Source organism: Tamandua tetradactyla, chromosome 17, assembly GCF_023851605.1.
Source record: "Tamandua tetradactyla isolate mTamTet1 chromosome 17, mTamTet1.pri, whole genome shotgun sequence".
NCBI classification, from domain to species: Eukaryota; Metazoa; Chordata; class Mammalia; order Pilosa; family Myrmecophagidae; genus Tamandua; species Tamandua tetradactyla.
Window position 1 is genome coordinate 9634876 of NC_135343.1, and position 17906 is coordinate 9652781.

The following is a 17906-nucleotide window of genomic DNA, read 5'->3' on the forward strand; positions in this document are numbered from 1 at the left end:
ATGACTCTCAGGGATGAACCTGGCCAGCTAGGCATCATGGGATTGACAACGCCTTCTTGACCAAAGGGGAAAAAGAAATGTAACAAAATAAGGTTTCAGTGGCAAACAGATTTCAAATATAATCAAGAAGCTATTCTGGAGGTTACCCTTATTGCAAACTGCCATGGTATGTCATGCCCCAACCAACAGTATTCCTGAAAACCCTAAAGAATACCCAGAGCTCTATCTGAGAATCGGTAACAGTTTCACCTAAAACCTTCAGATTGTTCCTATGCCAGAGAAGCCCTGAAACCCAGAGGTAGCAGTCACTTCAAGAGCATCAATCAGTTCCATCCCCCATCCCAAACTGTCGAAACTCCTTTTGAACATGAAGTGAGAATGGTCATTGCCCAAAAATCTCTTAAAGACTGAGAAAAGGATCAAATGAGAGGAAAGAGTTGTAACAGAAAAGATAGGATTTAATGAGTATGACTACTGAAACATTATATTGATATTTCTTTTTAATCTCCAGTATATTAGAGCAGCTAGAAGGAAATACTTGAAACTATGAAACTGTAACCCATACCAAGTGGTTTTATAACCACTTGTTAAAATGTACGGTGAAATCTATCACTTCTGCATGTTATGTTTCACAATAAAAAATGTTTTAAATACTAATATATAAAACAAATTCTACATTAAATAAGCCCTGCCACTATCTAATTTTGTTTCCTAAAATTTTAGATGCAAAAAAATCCGTAATACTGATTGACAATGGGTAACAGTTTTCAGAGGAGTGGAATGAAAGGCGACAACCATTATATAAACCCACACACACTTTTTTTTTTAATTAAGACATTTCAATTTTGCAACACATGTAGAAAAGTAGTTTCAGGGGGAAAATGCTTTGTTTATTGTAAAGTTAGGTAAACATAAGTGCTAAATTGGCAACACATAAGGAACATACATTCCCAATCATAAATTTATAGTTCACATACAAGTTAGCCTTGGCCTAATGGACTGAGCCCCATAAGAGTCTAAAATAAAATGCCTTTAGATTGAATAAAAATTTTCTAGATCTTTAAAGAGCTAAAGGGACAGCAGTCCACTGCTGTCAAAATTCAAGGGGAAATAAATGTTAATGTATGTTTAGTTTCAATCTAACCTTTCTATTCAACAGCTCTACTCTTTAATTTTTTTTAACCCCCAATTCATTTTAGTCTAGGAAAACTATCTTTTTAATGTTAAAATTCAAAATAAAGCCTTTATAAAAGACCTAAGTGGAACTTCTATCTGCACATTTGTTTAAAAGTCTCAAGATCACAAAATTGCTCATGGATTTTGTAATTATTCTAAATAGATGACATATATTCTTCCTTCTTTTATGAAAATAAAATGGTTACACCAGATTTCTATCATAAAAAGCTGTGAACTTGTGATAACAAGTGTGTTATATAGTATTTTAGACTTAAAATCTTTTTTCTCTACATATGAGATATATTATTTTGAAAACAATAAGAAAAACAGATCTAGTGGGAGAAAGAATGTTTAATAAGTGAAACTGAGACAAGTAGCTATTTGTTTGGAATAAAAATAAAATTAGATCCTTAAACCTTGCACCATATAGAAAAATACATATATTACTGATGGATCCAAGAGTAAAAAATAAAAATGCAAATACCCAAAATTCTACACACAATCAAAGGGGGTTTACAGATTCCCTAAACCCCATTCATGGACCCCAGATTATATCTAAAAAAAGAACTGATAATTATAACTTCTATTAAAATCTCAATGTCAAATATTAGATGCATTTTCAAAATTAAGTCACATGCAACAAATGAAGATAAACACATTAACTCGTTGTAACTTTATAAAATCTCCAAACTGCAACTAGAAACAGAGGCATGTCAATAGAAATGGACAATGACTTAAAAAAAATTCACCAATTTAAATAAATTTGAGTGCATACTGTACAAGTGTATCTATATGTTGGTTAGCCTTTCAGAAATATAAAATCAGCTAAATCTGTAGTACTTAAAATTCAATATGTGCAATGTTATTCTCAAACTTGATTAAAATACTTAATAAATACAAGTTAGGTTTAACATGAATAACTGCAACATACTTAAACATCTAAACATAAATAGGGACTGTATAATATTAAAATGCAATATTTTCACCTGCATTAATCTCATACATAATGGAAAAATACTTGCAGATAATTAGATTAAGAATGCAAATATACTTTCACTGTGGAAGAAAAAGTATAAGGTTGGTAATCATGTATTTGCATAATCTACAATGAAGCTGTAGATAGTCTACATTATGATATTCTATTTTTAAATGAAAACAATTCAATATTTAAAAGTTTACAACAAATTTACTTGAGGCAAAAATCTGTTTATTACAGAGCAGGATAAATCAAATAAACAAGGCAACATTAGCTCAACACTTTAGATTTTTAAATGAAGTGTAACTTTAAATTGAAACAAAGGTGAACATAAATTCTAACATGCTCTTCTCTTCTTATAAATGGGATGATGTAGAAAAGCAAAGCTTCAATGTGTAGGGATTAGAACCATCTGTAAAAATTTAAAAACAAAATTAATAATGCACTTCAAACTTTCAGACCCCCTTGAATTATTTCACTTTCTTATTAGTTTTAGAAGCAGGAATATAAAGAAGGAAACTTTCTAAGTAAGGTATGGGGAAAGATGACTTTTGTTACAGCTACTAAAAGGTATATTCTATTCCAAGCAGGGACACTGTTCATTACCACATCCTACCCTTCTAAAACATTATCTGGCATATAAAAAGCATTCATTGTTAGTGAATTAATTAATCACCAAAGATAAACAGTATCAGAATCAGGACTACAGCCATCAACAAGCTCATTTTGCAAAAAATACTGTCAATGGTAACTTTATATAAAAGCCAATTCAAATGCAGTTTGCTAGGGAGGACAAGAATGGAGTATGAGCCTAAAAGGTTCCAGGAGCTCTAGTAATCTCAGATCATCAATAGGGCATATATATTTTGAAATTAGCAAAAAAAAAAAAAAGTGTTGGTATTTTCTACAAAAATATATCTATTTTACAAATTTTCCTTTCTTGTAACTTTCCAGAGCCTGCAGAGAGAACTGTTCATCAACTGATTATATGAGAAACCAAAGAAAAGAAACAATTGTGGTACCTTAATGTACCACAACTTTAGTATTAAAAGTTATAGCTCCTCAGGGGAAAAAAATTACTGTAATGGAAAAAGCATATTCACCAACAAGTATTGCAAGATACTACAGAGGAGAAAAAGATAAATAATTGTCCCTTTCTCTAAGGAGCTTACAATCCATACACTATGTTAGAATAGATCTGTCAAATATACATGAAATTTTAAAGCCTTTTAGAAAACATGTTCTATCCAAAATTAAGCCTAATTTACTTTGTGACCCAAAGATTTTATTTTTAGCTTTTTTACTAAGAAGATTTTCAAACATGCACAAAGATACTGATTAGTAATATAATGGACCCCCAAATACCTATCACCCCACCTTCAATAATTATCACCATTTGGCAATCTTGTTTCACCTTCCCAACCTCCAAATGTTTTAGAGGCTGGAATATTTTAAAGCAAATCCCACATATTATGGCACTCATAAATTCCAGTGTTCATTTTTGTTTTTATGTTAACTACTATCCCATCATTTTACCCAATAAAATGATAGTTTTTCCCCCTATTATTTTATAAAATGTAGCTTTAATACCCTTTAAATCTAGAATAAAAGTAAATCACACAGCACAAAGTCTCAGAAGTCAGATACTTGAGAGTCCTCTGCATAGTAAATAAGAGGCCACTTTCTATTCAAATTTAGGACAGCATGGGGTGGAGAAGATAGACTGACAATTTCATTTTATACAAATCAAAACAACAGGATACTATTTTTCATCTACTGTATTGGTAAAAATTGAAGGTTTGACGACACTCAGTGTTGATAAGTGTGTTGAACAACATGCTAGATGGGAATGTAAACTAGTGCAACCTTTCCAAAAAATAATACAGAAAAATTACCAAAATATAAACCTTTATGCCCTCCACTACTAGGAAACTGCCCTACAAACAGACCTTTAAAAATCAGCAACTATTAGGATGTTCATTGCAGTAACAAAAAACAAATGGAAACAATGACAGTGGTTCATCAGCAGGAATACAGGTAAGTAAACTATAGCACACCTCTACTAATAAAAACCCTGCAAAGGCTTAAAAAAATTAGTAACTTCCTATGTTTTGATATAGAAATAGTTCCAAGATATATTAAGTGAAAACAGCAAGGCACAGAACACTGTATATATAGTTTTGTATTATTTTTTTAAATGAAGATATACACAAGAAAAAGAGGAGACAAAAAAAATCTGAAGTCATAGAAAGCTTTTCATTTTGTAACTTTATGAGTTTTCTAACCATTTACATGTATTGCTTTCTCCTAAACTGGTCAAAAGGGATTGGGGAAGCCAGTTTCCAAGATGACCTCCAATGATCTCCGCTTCTATACTCACACCCTTATGTAGTTTCCTCCCACAAAGTACCAGAATATAGCATAAGTGATGTCATTTCCAGTATTAGGCTATAAAAGACATTGTAGCTTCCAATTTGGTTTCTTGCTCTCATCTGTCTTGGGTCATTCACTTTGTGGGAAGCCAGCTATCATGAAAAGCCTGATGTGGTAAGGAAATGAGTCCTGCCAAGTACCACCAAGAGTTAGCATGGAAATGGATTTTTCCCTAGTCAAGCCCTGAGATGACTGCAGACCCAGCCAACAGCTTGACTGCTATAGTAAATTGACTGTGTGCCTCTATTTAGACATGTTCTTCTTCTTGATCCACATTCTTACAGGTGTGAAACCCTCACAAGCAAGATCTCTTAAAGAATTTATTTAGGTTGTGGCCCAACTGAATGAGGTTGGGTCTTAACCCAGACTACCAGAAGCCTTATAATGAGAAAGAAACTGGATGCCAGAGTTAGAGAAGGCCATAGGGAGAATCTAAAATTCAATAGAACCGGCAGAGAAAAACAGAGGGCAGTGCCATGTGACAGGAAAGACAAGGAACCCAAGGATTGTGAGCAAGCCAGCACGAGAACACTACTGACTCCAGGAGGAAGCAAGCCTCTAACCTCCAAAATTGTGAGTCAATTCCCACTGTTTAACCCAATCCACTGAGTGATATCTGTCATAGTATGTGGTAAACTAAGACAACTGAAATTTCCATGAGAGATCCTGAGTCAGTAGCACCCACTAAATGGCACCCAGATTACTGAACCTTAAAACAGTGAGATAATAAATGTCTGCTGTTTTAAACTGCTAAACTCGGTGGTAATTTTTTACACAGCAATGAATAATTAATACAAGATTATTTGCACTGCGAGATTATATGCCTTTTGTTTTTCCTTTGAACTTTTCTGAGTTAAAAAAATTAATATTACTTATTTTATATCTTTAATATTTATAATATTTATAATACTAAAAACTGCATTCAACGTTTCTGGAGGTAACGCCCATGGAATAATTACAATACAAATAAACCATTTCACTTACTTGGAACTCTTATCTGGTAGTGATTAAGTGCTGTAAGGGCTTCTACTGCATCAGTTTTGCATTCCCATTCTAATAGCCCAGAAAGTGTTTTGGCAGAAGCTAAAACGAAATAAAACAAAGAAACACAAACCCAGTTGTTGACTGCTTGTCATCATTTAACCAGAAAACTTAAAAGAGGTAACGTTCACTTACGTTTTGCATCAAACACTTTATATTTGATGAATGTAAGAACTTCATGGTCATTACACAACTGCCAAAGGGATGCAAAAAATTTATTAAAGATATGGCCACAATAAAATTGTCACTCTTTTCAGAAAGTAACCTTTATTGCAGGATTTAAGTTTTCAATCTTGCAAGAATGAATTAAACAAAATATGCATTAAGATTAATGTCAAGTTGTATGAAAAAAATAAATTTAAAAATAGTGAAATACCATAAATTATATAAGTAATTTAGTGCTTAGCAATAAAACCACAGATTTGTAACTGAAATATGTGTTCCCAGAGTTGATGATATTTATCTAGCACCTCAGGTAGAGAATGGAGTTTCAGAAAATCAGTTCTTCCCTGAAGCATTTCTTACAGTCAGGAAATGAGCTAGGGATACATAAATTTTTGTTTAAGAACATGGTAAAAGAACTTTTGAGTAAAGAGTAAGAGTTTCTCATTCTAATGTTAACTCTCTCAAAAGGATTGAGACAGAAACAAAAGACTGATGAGGAACGGAGTCTGGAGAAATACAATGGTGAAAGAATGAACTATAAAGTGGTGAATAAATAACAAAATACTAATAACATCAAAAGCAGAAGACAAAGAGAACAAGAAGCATTTAAAATGAGGCTAAAATATGATATATTTAAAAATAGTAAATGGCAACATTCTACATACATTTGCATTTTAGAATTTGGTGCCTACCTTTGTGAAGGTCTCTTCTGTGACACACAATGGAACATTATAATAATGGAGCACACAAGAAGGTGGCTGGATTATATTCTTAGATGCCTGGCCAGCACTAGTAAAGCGATTATTTTTGCTCATTGCAAAATCCTTGTAACTACTTGTACCATCCTCCAGTTCAAATATTTGACTTGGAACAACTGAATGCTGTTTAGACACACTAAATATTGGAAAGAAAAAACATAAAGAACATATCTAATTAAATAAACAGCAGCAAGTAGTCAGTGTCAAAATGCTAACATTTTTCCTGCATCAATCTTAACAAAAAAGGGCATATGTAGCTATTTAAACATAGTATTTAGAGTTATAATCAATACTCATAGTATAAACATTGGAAAGAAAATCTATTGAATATATGCTGATCTTAGAAAACTTTACCATAAAAACTGGTCCATTTTAACAGGTTGTTTATGATCTTAAAACTAAAAATGGGATACTAGTAAAAAAAAAATCTGAAATATTTATCCCTAATATTTTGTCCAACATGACAGTATGAAGGCTAATATTATTAATCCTCTCAATTATATTAAAATATTATGAAGCCAAAAAGAAACTTTAAAAATTAAGATAATAAATAAATAAATACAAAAATATTATGAAGCCAGAGGACTTTAAGGAATATGGCAGAATAGGACTTGCCTAGTTCTCCCCTACTCCCAGAACAAGTGAAAAACTGACAGAACAGCAGTTCCAGGGTGCAAGTGACCTGAGACGATCTTCTTCTCTATATAGGGAGGTCCTAGATGAAAAAGCTGAGGAATTGAAACGCAGAGAACAGGGTGGGTGTGCTCCATCAAGACTCCACTGGGGACAAGAGCTTGCACATGGCAAAGCGCCTGCTCCCACAGCTGGCTTGCGATATCAGCGCCCTCAGCTGCACAGTCTAGAGCTCCCTTAGGGAACACGGAAGGAAGTAAACTTACTTTCCCTGCTCATAGAGACCATCCAGCTAGTACACAGAGTTTACCACTCCATACAAAGGCCCAGAGCCCTCAGGAGTACACTGACAGGAAGGCAGGGAGAAGGAAGCAAGCCATGCTGCGCCTCTAGGGCCCACACACACCATACCCTGTGCCCTGGCCCAACCTCCATCCCCTGTACTCTGAGGTAAACTCAGAAGCTTATAATATAGAATATGGGGGACCTAGAGACATACAGAAGCTAGAGATGGGTCAACAGTTAGCTGATAAGGCTGAACTTAAATGTAATGTAATGGACAGAAGTGAAGGCAGTTCATTAGAGGGTCTGTACAGTAATACTGCCATACTGAAAGTGAACATGATTGAAAGGGGTTGAATAGAGCCATGTATCTCACCGACTAATGCTATAAATGTAAGTTCTTGTGTAAACTACTTCAAAGGTATGAATCTTGTACAAAGAGTAAATAATAGAGGGATTTAGGGGGGAAACTTTTATTGGTCTGTAGTTAACAGGAAGACATCAACAGTACCTCAGAAATACCAGGGGTAAATAACTGGGGGGAAGTGGGTAAGACAAGAATTAAAGACAGGTTTGGATTTTCTATTTGATATGGGTGTGTTTATTGATTATTTTCTCTTTGGAGCAATGAAAATTGTCTAAAACTGAGAGTGGTTGTACACTAAATGAAGATCATGTGAAACATGGATTGTTGACTGTGGACATTATACATGATTCACAATGGATGAAGGTGGCTGAAGGATACACTGACAGAGAAGCAGAATGGCGAACTGTGGTGCACACATATGATGGAATACTGTGCAGCTACAGAAAGGAACAAAGTCATGAGGCATGCGACAAAGGTGAATGAGCCTTGAGGATGATATGTGGTACAAAATAAGCGAGAAACAAAAGATATTATGCTATGGCCTCTTTCAGAAAATACTTATAAGAAAATTGGAGTCTAGATCCTAAGTCTTAAAGCAACCACACTTAGTCTGAGTCGCATTTTTCTAGACTCTGAGCTATATGTGTACAAGCTGGTTATTTCCCTGAAACTCTGGGTACTTCTGTAACACCTAAGACTCAGCTATGCAGCTCTGAAAGTGAGCACTGCCATATACAACAACTGTTAAAGAAACTGAAAAAGAGATCAGGTTTCAATTTGAGATACGAATAAAATCAATCTGGTCAGGACTAAGGTAAATCAGAATACAGGGGTATGGATGACATTGTCCGTATTTTAGAACTTCACCAATTGTATGAGACCAAAGAAAGAGAGGCTTATGTTGTCCAAAACCTAAATTTTCTGCATATAATCTAATTCAACATCTGTGGATAGCTCATTTAAACACCCCAAACACATGGAGCCCAGAATGGGAATGAGCGCTTGTAATTCTATATAGGTTAATATAATAATTGGATACATCCCAGACTATGGAGGGCTGATAATCAAAAAGTACTGGCAAAGTCTCTTGAGAGACAGGAGAAAAAAATGCGCAACTATTAAGCTTTACCACTGGGGAAACCTCTGATACTGTCTCAAACATCAGGGACTCCCAAGCCAACAGGCCAAGCCCTTGATCTCAAAGCTTGCTCTTGTAAAGCTTATTTCTGAGCGGAGAAGCTAAGTTACCTGTAGTTATGCATAAGAGTTACTTCCAGAAAACCTCTTCTATTACTCAGATGTGGCCTCTCTCTCTAAGCCAAACTCTGCAAGTAAATAATTCCCTTCCCCCTCTACGTGGATCATAACATCCAGGGATGAAAGTCTCCCTGATGATGTGGGACATAACTCCCAGGGAGGAGCCTGGCCCTGGCGCTGCGGGATTGACAACGCCTTCCTGACCAAAAGGGAGAAAAAAAATGCAACAAAATTAGACATCAGTGGCTAAGAGAGTTCAAATAGAGTCGAGAGGCTATTCTGGAGGCTACTGTTAAGCTAGATATTGCTAATTACCAGAGTTTGCTCAACCCCATCCAAAACCATTCCTGTCAACTCAAAAGAACACCTAGGGCTACAAAAGTTTCAGGTACAAAGATTTCTTTCCATAAACCAACAATGTCCAAATGGGTTCCTAGGCCAGATAAGTCCTGAAATCTAGAGGGGCCAGCCTCTCCAAGAACATCAACTAGCTCCATCCCCCATCCCATATTAATGACACCCCTCTCCAACATGAAAAAGTTAGAATAACAGGCATAGCCCAAATACCTCTAAAGATTGAGAGAAAGATCAAAAGAGAAGGAGGAGTTGTACAAAAGAAGACAGGATTTCACAAATGAATATGAATGGCGAATCACTGTATTAATATTTCTTTTAGTCTCCAGTGTCTTAGAGCAGCTAGAAGGAAAAACTAAAAATTAAGGAACTGTAACCAATACCAAATTCTGAAATCTGTTCTCTAACTATTTGTTGCAACATATTTTGAAATATATTGATTTTTTGTATATATATATTTCATAATAATGTTTAAAATGGAAAAATATTATGAAGCCAAATATCTATAATCAAAATAAAAGATTAAAAAGAATAAAATATTATTTTTTAATTTATCACTTAAGATAATTACCAAACATTAAGTCTTTTCCCAAATAACTTGACATTATTAAGGTGTGTGACAGCTCTTTCCACAGCATACTCATCTCCCATTTCTACCAGTGCTGTACCTGGGATGGTCTTCATAAATTTTACCTGTGAATACAAAATCCCAAAAAGTGACCATTTAAATCCCTTTTACAGCAACAGTATTTTTTAAAGACCGCATAATTTAAGCACTTAATGTCAAATAAAGAAGATTCACCTAGAATCTTAACTTTATTCTGCTGTATTATGAGATACACTTAACTCTTACCAAAATTCAGTAAAGTAAAATGGAAGACTATAATGCTAACTATAATAAGACTATAATGCTAACTTATAAGAATAAGCACAGGCTTATTCTTGCAGTGTTACATATTAATTCCTTGATTTAGGGAAATTTACTTAACTTTTCTGAGCGACAGACAAACCCAGTAAAAGGAAGATAATGATAACTATCTGGCAGGACTCATCAATGTAAATTCACTTGACAATTATTTATTAATAGCCTAATAATTTTCAAGCATTTGTGTTAGGTACTGATGGTTTATTTATTTTTATTCACATACCATACATCTATCTAAAGTGTACAATGGATGGCTCTTGACCCAATCACAGAGTTATGTATTCACCACCACGATCAATTTGAGGACATTCTCAATGCTCAAAAACAAAACAAAACAAAAAACACCGTATCCCTTATACCCCCTATATAGACACTTAGTTTTAGTATAATACCTTTGCTACAAGGAAAGAATATTACAATGTTACTGTTAACTATAGTCCTTCGTTTGCATTGTATTTTTCCCATATACTACCCTATCAATAACAATTTGTAATAGTGACGTACATTTGTTCTAGTTCATATAAGAACTTTTTTATATTTGTACAATTAACCACAGTCATCGTCCACAACAGGTTTTCTATGTTACACAGCCCCATGTTTTTCTTCTAGCTTTTCTTCTAGTGACAAACATGTGCCTGGACTTCCCCTTTCAACCACACTCACACTCAGCACTGTTAATTACACTTACAGTACGGTGCTACCATCACCTCTATACATTTCCAAACATTTACAATCAATCTTATTAAAAATTTTGTACACATTAAGCATGATCTGCCCCTTCTCTACTCTCAGTACTGAGGATTTAATGGTGAACATCTACAGACATGGTCTTCTTAAAGCTTGTATTCTAGTAGTTAGGTCAGAAATTTAAAAGTAAACAAATAATAATTACAAACTCTGCAGAGTGTTGTTAATAATGGCAATAAACAAATATTGTTAAGAAATAACAATAAATGGCCTTGAGAGAGCATGGTCAGGGAAGGCCTAGTGCAATGTAGGGGCCATTTAAAAAATAGGCAATACTTCATGAGTTTTCATGATCTCTTAGGCAAAGGCCATACTCATCCTCTCATATTATTCAAACTTTAGCATTTTCTGTAAGGGTTAGAAGGAATAAAGTATGATACCAATCTGGTATATCACCTAACCCTAGAAAAATCTCTATCAACAGTAGCTACTAAATAATCACCAACATATGTGACCACTTGAACATATTTATTTGTCAATCTCACAGGAACACTAAAAACATATTTACACAGCAGATGCAATACAGCATTTATTTTATCATTGTAACTCATTTTTACTAGGTTATCTTAGTATTTTTATACTACTCCTGAACTTGAACTTAACTAAGTCATAGCAAGATTTTTCTGCTTTATTTGAAATCACCTGTTTTCTTGAGGGCAAAATTCCTCTCCCTTGATTTAATTCAGTAACAACCTACAAATCTAACAGTGACAAAATTTATGTTAAATATGAAGTTCCTGTACACTAAATCTCAGAACGAAAAAGTTAGGAAAAAACAATATAGATCTTTAAAGAAACAATATAGATCTTTAAAGGATTATAATAGTTTGAGTTTAATGTATCATAATGAATCATTTAAAAATCACTTTGGAAAGGAAAGATGTGTATTTGGAGAAAAAATTTAAGTTGAGGGTGGTGCATTACCTAAATTAACTAGTATTTTCAGTTAGTTGAACATCATAAATACATGGAATCCTGAATAGGGAGTGAGATATTGTTAGTGAGATACAACTCAGGTTAGTATCCCAGAGTAATGTGGCAGTGAATAAAGAAGTATTTGCAATGTCCCCTTGGGGGACTGGGGAGAAAGGAGGAAATATTCAACTTTCCCATTTGGAGAATTTCTGATGTTCTCACAAACAGTAGGGACAAACAAATCAGTAGGCTGAGTCCTTGATCTTAGGGTTCATTCCTATGAAACTTATTGCTGCAAAGGACAGGCTAAGCCTAAGAGTCACCCCCAGAGAACCTCTTTTGTTGTTCAGATGCGGTCTCTCTCTCTCTCTCTAAGCCAACTTGGCAGGTGAACTCACTGCCCTCCCCTCTATGTGGGATATGACTGCCAGGGGTGTAAATCTCCCTGGCAAGGTGGGACAGAACTCCCAAGATGAGGCAGGACCCAGCATCATGAGACTGAGAAATCTTTCTTGACCAAAAGGGAAAGAGAGAAATGAGACAAAATAAAGTTTCAGTGGCTGAGAAATTTCAGTCGAAAGGTTATCCTGGAGGTTATTCTTATGCATTATATGGCTATCTCTTTTTAGTTTATGGGGTATTGGAGTGGGTGGAAGGAAGCACCTGAAATTGATGAGCTATGTTCCAGTAGCTTTGATCCTTGGAATATAGATGAATAAAAAAAAAAAAAAGGTAAGGGCGGGCCGCGGTGGCTTAGCGGGCAAAGTGCTTGCCTGCCATGCCGGAGGACCTCGGTTCGATTCCCGGCCCCAGCCCATGTAAAAAACAAACAAACAAACAAAATACAATAAAACAAGAAAATGTTTAAAGATGTTTCCCTTTCTTCCATCCTTCCTTCCTTCTGTCTTTCCTTCCCTTCCTCCCTCTCTCTAAAAAAAAAAAAAAACAAAAAAACAAAAAAAAAAAACAAAACAAACCAAAAAAAAGGTAAAATAAATAAATAATGGGGGGGATAAGCAGTAAAATAAGTTGGATAGATTGAAATACTAGTGGTCAATGAGAAGGAGGGATAAGGGGTATGGTATGCATGAGTTTTTTCTTTTTTTCTTTTTATTTGTTTCTGGAGTGATGCAAATGTTCTAAAAATAATCATGGTGATGAATACACAACTATGTGATGATATTAACAGCAAATGATTGTACACCATGTATGGACTGTATGTATGTGAAGATTTTTCAACAAAAATATTTTTTAAAAACAATAAAAAAGAAAGAAAAAGGGATACAAAAAAATCACTTTGGAGGAAATGCTGAGTGAAAAAGAATACAAGTGCTCAAATGACATTCAGTAAATCTAGGTTTTATTTAGACTTATTAATTAAAAATAAATTTAACAACAAACGAACAAAAACATTCTTACCATATGGTCATCCCGTTCTACATTTATAATTCACAATATTATCACATAGAGGCATATTCAGCATCATGATCATTTCTTAGAACATTTAGATCAATTCAGAAAAAGAAATAAAAAGACAACAGAATAAGAAATAAAATGAAACAGAAAAAAAAAAGATTATACATACCATACCCCTTACCCCTAGATTATACCACCTCAATCTTTATCGTCTTTCTTTCTGATTTCATTTATGCCCCCAGCCCTCCTTCCTCTATCATTCTCACATTCAGCTTCATTCAGTGTTTTAACACAATTGATTTACAGTTAGGTAGTATTGTGCTGTCCATTTCTGAGTTCTCATATTCAGTCCTGTTGCACAATCTGTATCCCTTCAGCTCCAATTACCCAATATTTTACCCTATTTCTATCTCCTGATGGTCTCTGTTACCAATGAAATATTCCAAGTTTATTCACTAATGTCAGTTCATATCAGTGAGACCATACAGTATTTGCCCTTTTGTTTTTGGCTAATCTCACTCAGCATAATGTCCTCAAGGTCCATGTTGTTACATACTTCTTAACTTTATTCTGTCTTAAAGTTGCATAATATTTCATTGTATGTATATACCACAGTTTGTTTAGCCACTCGTCTGTTGATGGACATTTTGGCTGTTTCCATGTCTTTGCAATTGTAAATAATGCTGCTATAAACACTGGTGTGCAAATGTCTGTTTGTGTCCTTGCCGTCATGTTGAGTAGATACCTAGCAATGGTATTGCTGGGTCATATGGCAATTATATATTCAGCTTTTTGAGGAACCGCCAAACTGCCTTCCATAGCGGTTGCACCATTTGACATTCCCACCAACAGTGGATAAGTGTGCTTCTTTCTCCACATCCTCTCCAGCACTTGTCATTTTCTGTTTTGTTGATAATGGCCATTCTGGTGGATGTGAGATGATATCTCATTGTCGTTTTGATTTGCATTTCTCGAATGCCCAGGGAAGTTGAGCAACTCTTCATTGCCTTTTGGCCATTTGTGTTTCCTCTTCTGAGAAGTATCTGTTCAAGTCTTTTTCCCATTTCATAATTGGATTGGCTGTCTTTTTTGTTGTTGAGTTGAACAATCTCTTTATAAATTCTGCATCCTAGACCTTTATCTGATAGGTCGTTTCCAAATATTGTCTCCCATTCTGTAGGCTGTTTTTTTTACTTTCTTGATGAAGTTCTTTGATGCACAAAAGTGTTTAATTTTGAGGAGCTCCCATTTATTTATTTATTTCTCCAATGCTCCTGCTTTGGGTGGAAGGTCTATAAAACCACCCCCAAGTAGGAGATTTATAAGATATTTCCCTACATTTTCTTCTAACAGTTTTATGCTGTTAGATCTAATGTTTAGGTCTTTGATCCATTTTGAGTTAACTTTTGTATAGGGTGTGAGATATGGGCCCTCTTTCATTCTTTTGCATATGGATATCCAGTTCTCTAGGCACCATTTATTGAAGAGACTGTTCTGTCCCAGGTGAGGTGGCTTGACTGCCCTATCAAAGATCAATTGTCCACAGATGAGAGGGTCTATATCTGAACACTCTATTCGATTCCAATGGCCGATATATCTATGTTTATGCCAGTACCACGCTGTTTTGACCACTGTAGCTTCATAATATGCCTTAAAGTCAGGTAGTGTGAGACCTGAAAAGTAAGTTGTTGGGATATTAATTGGTATTGTATTGAATCTGTAAATCAATTTAGGTAGAATTGACATATTAACTATATTTAGTCTTCCAAACCATGAACACGGTACGCCCTTCCATCTATTTAGGTCTTCTGTGATTTCTTTGAACAATTTCTTGTAGTTTTCTTTGTATAGGTCTTTTGTTTCTTTAGTTAAATTTATTCCTAAATATTTTATTCTTTTGGTTGCAATTGTAAATGGAATTCGTTTCTTGATTCCCCCTCAGACTGTTCATTACTAGTGTATAGAAACACTCCAGATTTTTGAGGGTTGATCTTGTAACCTGACACTTTGCTGAACTAGTTTATTAGATCTAGTAGTTTTGCTGTGGAGTTTTCAGGGTTCTCAACATATCATATCATCTGCAAACAGCGAGAGTTTTACTTCTTCCTTTCCAATTTTGATGCCTTGTATTTCTTTTTCTTGTCTAATTGCTCTGGCTAGAACTTCCAACACAATGTTGAATAAAAGTGGTGACAGTGGACATCCTTGTCTTGTTCTGATCTTAGGGGAAAAGTTTTCAGTTTCTCCCCATTGAGGATGATATTAGCTGTGGGTTTTTCATATATTCCTTTTATCAAGTTGAGGAAGTTCCCTTCTATTCCTATCCTTTGAAGTGTTTTCAACAGGAAAGGATGTTGAATTTTGTGAAATGCTTTTTCTGCATCAATCGAGATGATCACGTGGTTTTTCTGCTTTGATTTGTTGATATGGTGTATTACATTAATTGATATAATGTTGAATCATCCTTGCATACCTGGGATGAATCCTACTTGGTCATTCTTTTAATGTGTTGCTGGATTCAATTTGCTAGAATTTCCTGGAGGATTTTTGCATCTATATTCATTAGAGAGATTGGTCTGTAGTTTTCTTTTCTTGTAACATCTTTGTCTGGCTTTGGTATGAGTGTGATGTTGGCTTCATAGAATGAGTCAGGTAGATTTCCCTCCAATTTTTTTGAAGAATTTGAGCAGGAATGGTACTAATTCTTTCTGGAATGTTTGGTAGAATTCACATGTGAAGGCATCTGGTCCTGGATTTTTCTTTTGGACGCTTGTTAATGACTGATTCCATTTCTTTATGGGTGATTGGTTTGTTGAGGTCGTTTATTTCTTCTTGAGTCAAAGTTGGTTGTTCATACCTTTCTAGGAAATTGTCCATTTCATCTACATTGTTGTATTTATTAGCATAAAGCTGTTCATAGTATCCTGTCATTACTTCCCTTACTTCTGTGTCAGTGGTTATGTCTCCTCTTTCATTTCTGATCTTATTTATTTGCAACCTCTCTCTTCTTTTTGTCAATCCTGCTAAGGGTCGATCAGTCTTATTTTCTCATAAAGTCAGTTTCTGGTTTTATTGATTTTCTCAATTGTTTTCATGTTCTCAATTTCATTTATTTCTGCTCTAATCTTTGCTGTTTCTTTTCTTTTGCTTGCTTTGGAGTTAGTTTGCTGTTCTTTCTCTACTTCTTCCAAGTGAACAGTTAATTCCTCGATTTTTGCCCTTTCTTCTTTTTTGATATAGGCATTTAGGGCAATAAATTTCCCTCTTAGCACTGCCTTTGCGGCATCCCATTAGTTTTGATATGTTGTGTTTTCATTTTCATTCACCTCGAGATATTTACATTTCTTCCTTGATCCACTGGTTGTTTAAGAGTGTGTTGTTGAGCCTTCACATATTTGTGAATTTTCTGGCACTCCGCCTATTATTGATTTCCAACCTCATTCCTTTATGACTTGAGAAAGTGTTTTGTATGATTTCAATCTTTTTTTTCTTTTTAACATGGGCAGGTACCGGGAATCGAACCCGGGTCCTCTGGCATGGCAGGCAAGCATTCTTGCCTGCTGAGCCACCGTGGCCCACCCTGATTTCAATCTTTTTAAATTTATTGAGGCTTGCTTTGTGACCCAGCATATGGTCTATCGTTGAGAATGATCCATGCGCACTTAAGAAAAAGGTGGATCATGCAATTGTGGGGTGTAATGTTCTATAAATGTCTGTTAAGTCTAGCTCATTTATTGTATTATTCAAATTCTGTTTCTTTATTGATTCTCTGTCTAGATGTTCTATCCACTGATGAGAGTGGTGAATTGAAGTCTCCACTATTACGGTAGATGTATCTATTTCTCTTTTCAGTGGTTGCTGCATGTATTTTGGAGCATTCTGGTTCACTGCATTAATATTTATGATTGCTATGTATTCATGCTGAATTGTTCTTTTTATTAATACATAGTATTCTTCTTGTCTCCTTTAACTGTTTTACATTTGAAGTCTAATTTGTTGGATATTGGTATAGCTACTCCTGCTCTTTTCTGATTGTTATTTGCATGAAATATCTTTTCCCAACCTTTCACTTTCAACCTATGTTTATCCTTGGGTCTAAGATGTATTTCCTGTAGACAGCATATAGATGGGTCCTGTTTTTCAATCCATTCTGCCAGTCTACGTCTTTTGACTGGGGAGTTTAATCCATTAACATTTAGTGTTATTACTGTATGGGTAGTACTTTCTTCTACCATTTTGCCTTTTGGATTTTATGTCATATCTAATTTTCCTTCTTTTTCACCTTTACTCATAGTCTTCCTTTCTACACTCTTCTCCACACCTTTCTCTTCTGTCTTTTCGTATCTGTCTCTAGTGCTCCCTTTAGTATTTCTTGCAGAGCTGGTCTTTTGGTCACAAATTCTCTCAATGATTTTTTTTGTCTGAGAATGTTTTAATTTCCCCCTCATTTTTGAAGGACAA

The 17906-nt window shown here is 34.9% G+C and overlaps 1 protein-coding gene across 1 annotated transcript in view; it reads right to left on the minus strand.

Moving 5' to 3' along the window:
- Positions 1-2342: 2342 nt before the first annotated feature.
- Positions 2343-17906, minus strand: part of HNRNPLL (heterogeneous nuclear ribonucleoprotein L like) — a 74251-nt gene continuing 58687 nt past the window's right edge. Inside the window, exons 9-13 of the mRNA XM_077134027.1 lie at positions 10014-10135; positions 6484-6685; positions 5762-5819; positions 5570-5668; positions 2343-2564 (exon numbers count right to left, since the gene is read on the minus strand). Coding sequence (XP_076990142.1) covers positions 2509-2564; positions 5570-5668; positions 5762-5819; positions 6484-6685; positions 10014-10135 — 537 coding nt within the window. The 3' untranslated portion in view covers positions 2343-2508. The remainder of the gene's footprint in view (positions 2565-5569; positions 5669-5761; positions 5820-6483; positions 6686-10013; positions 10136-17906) is intronic.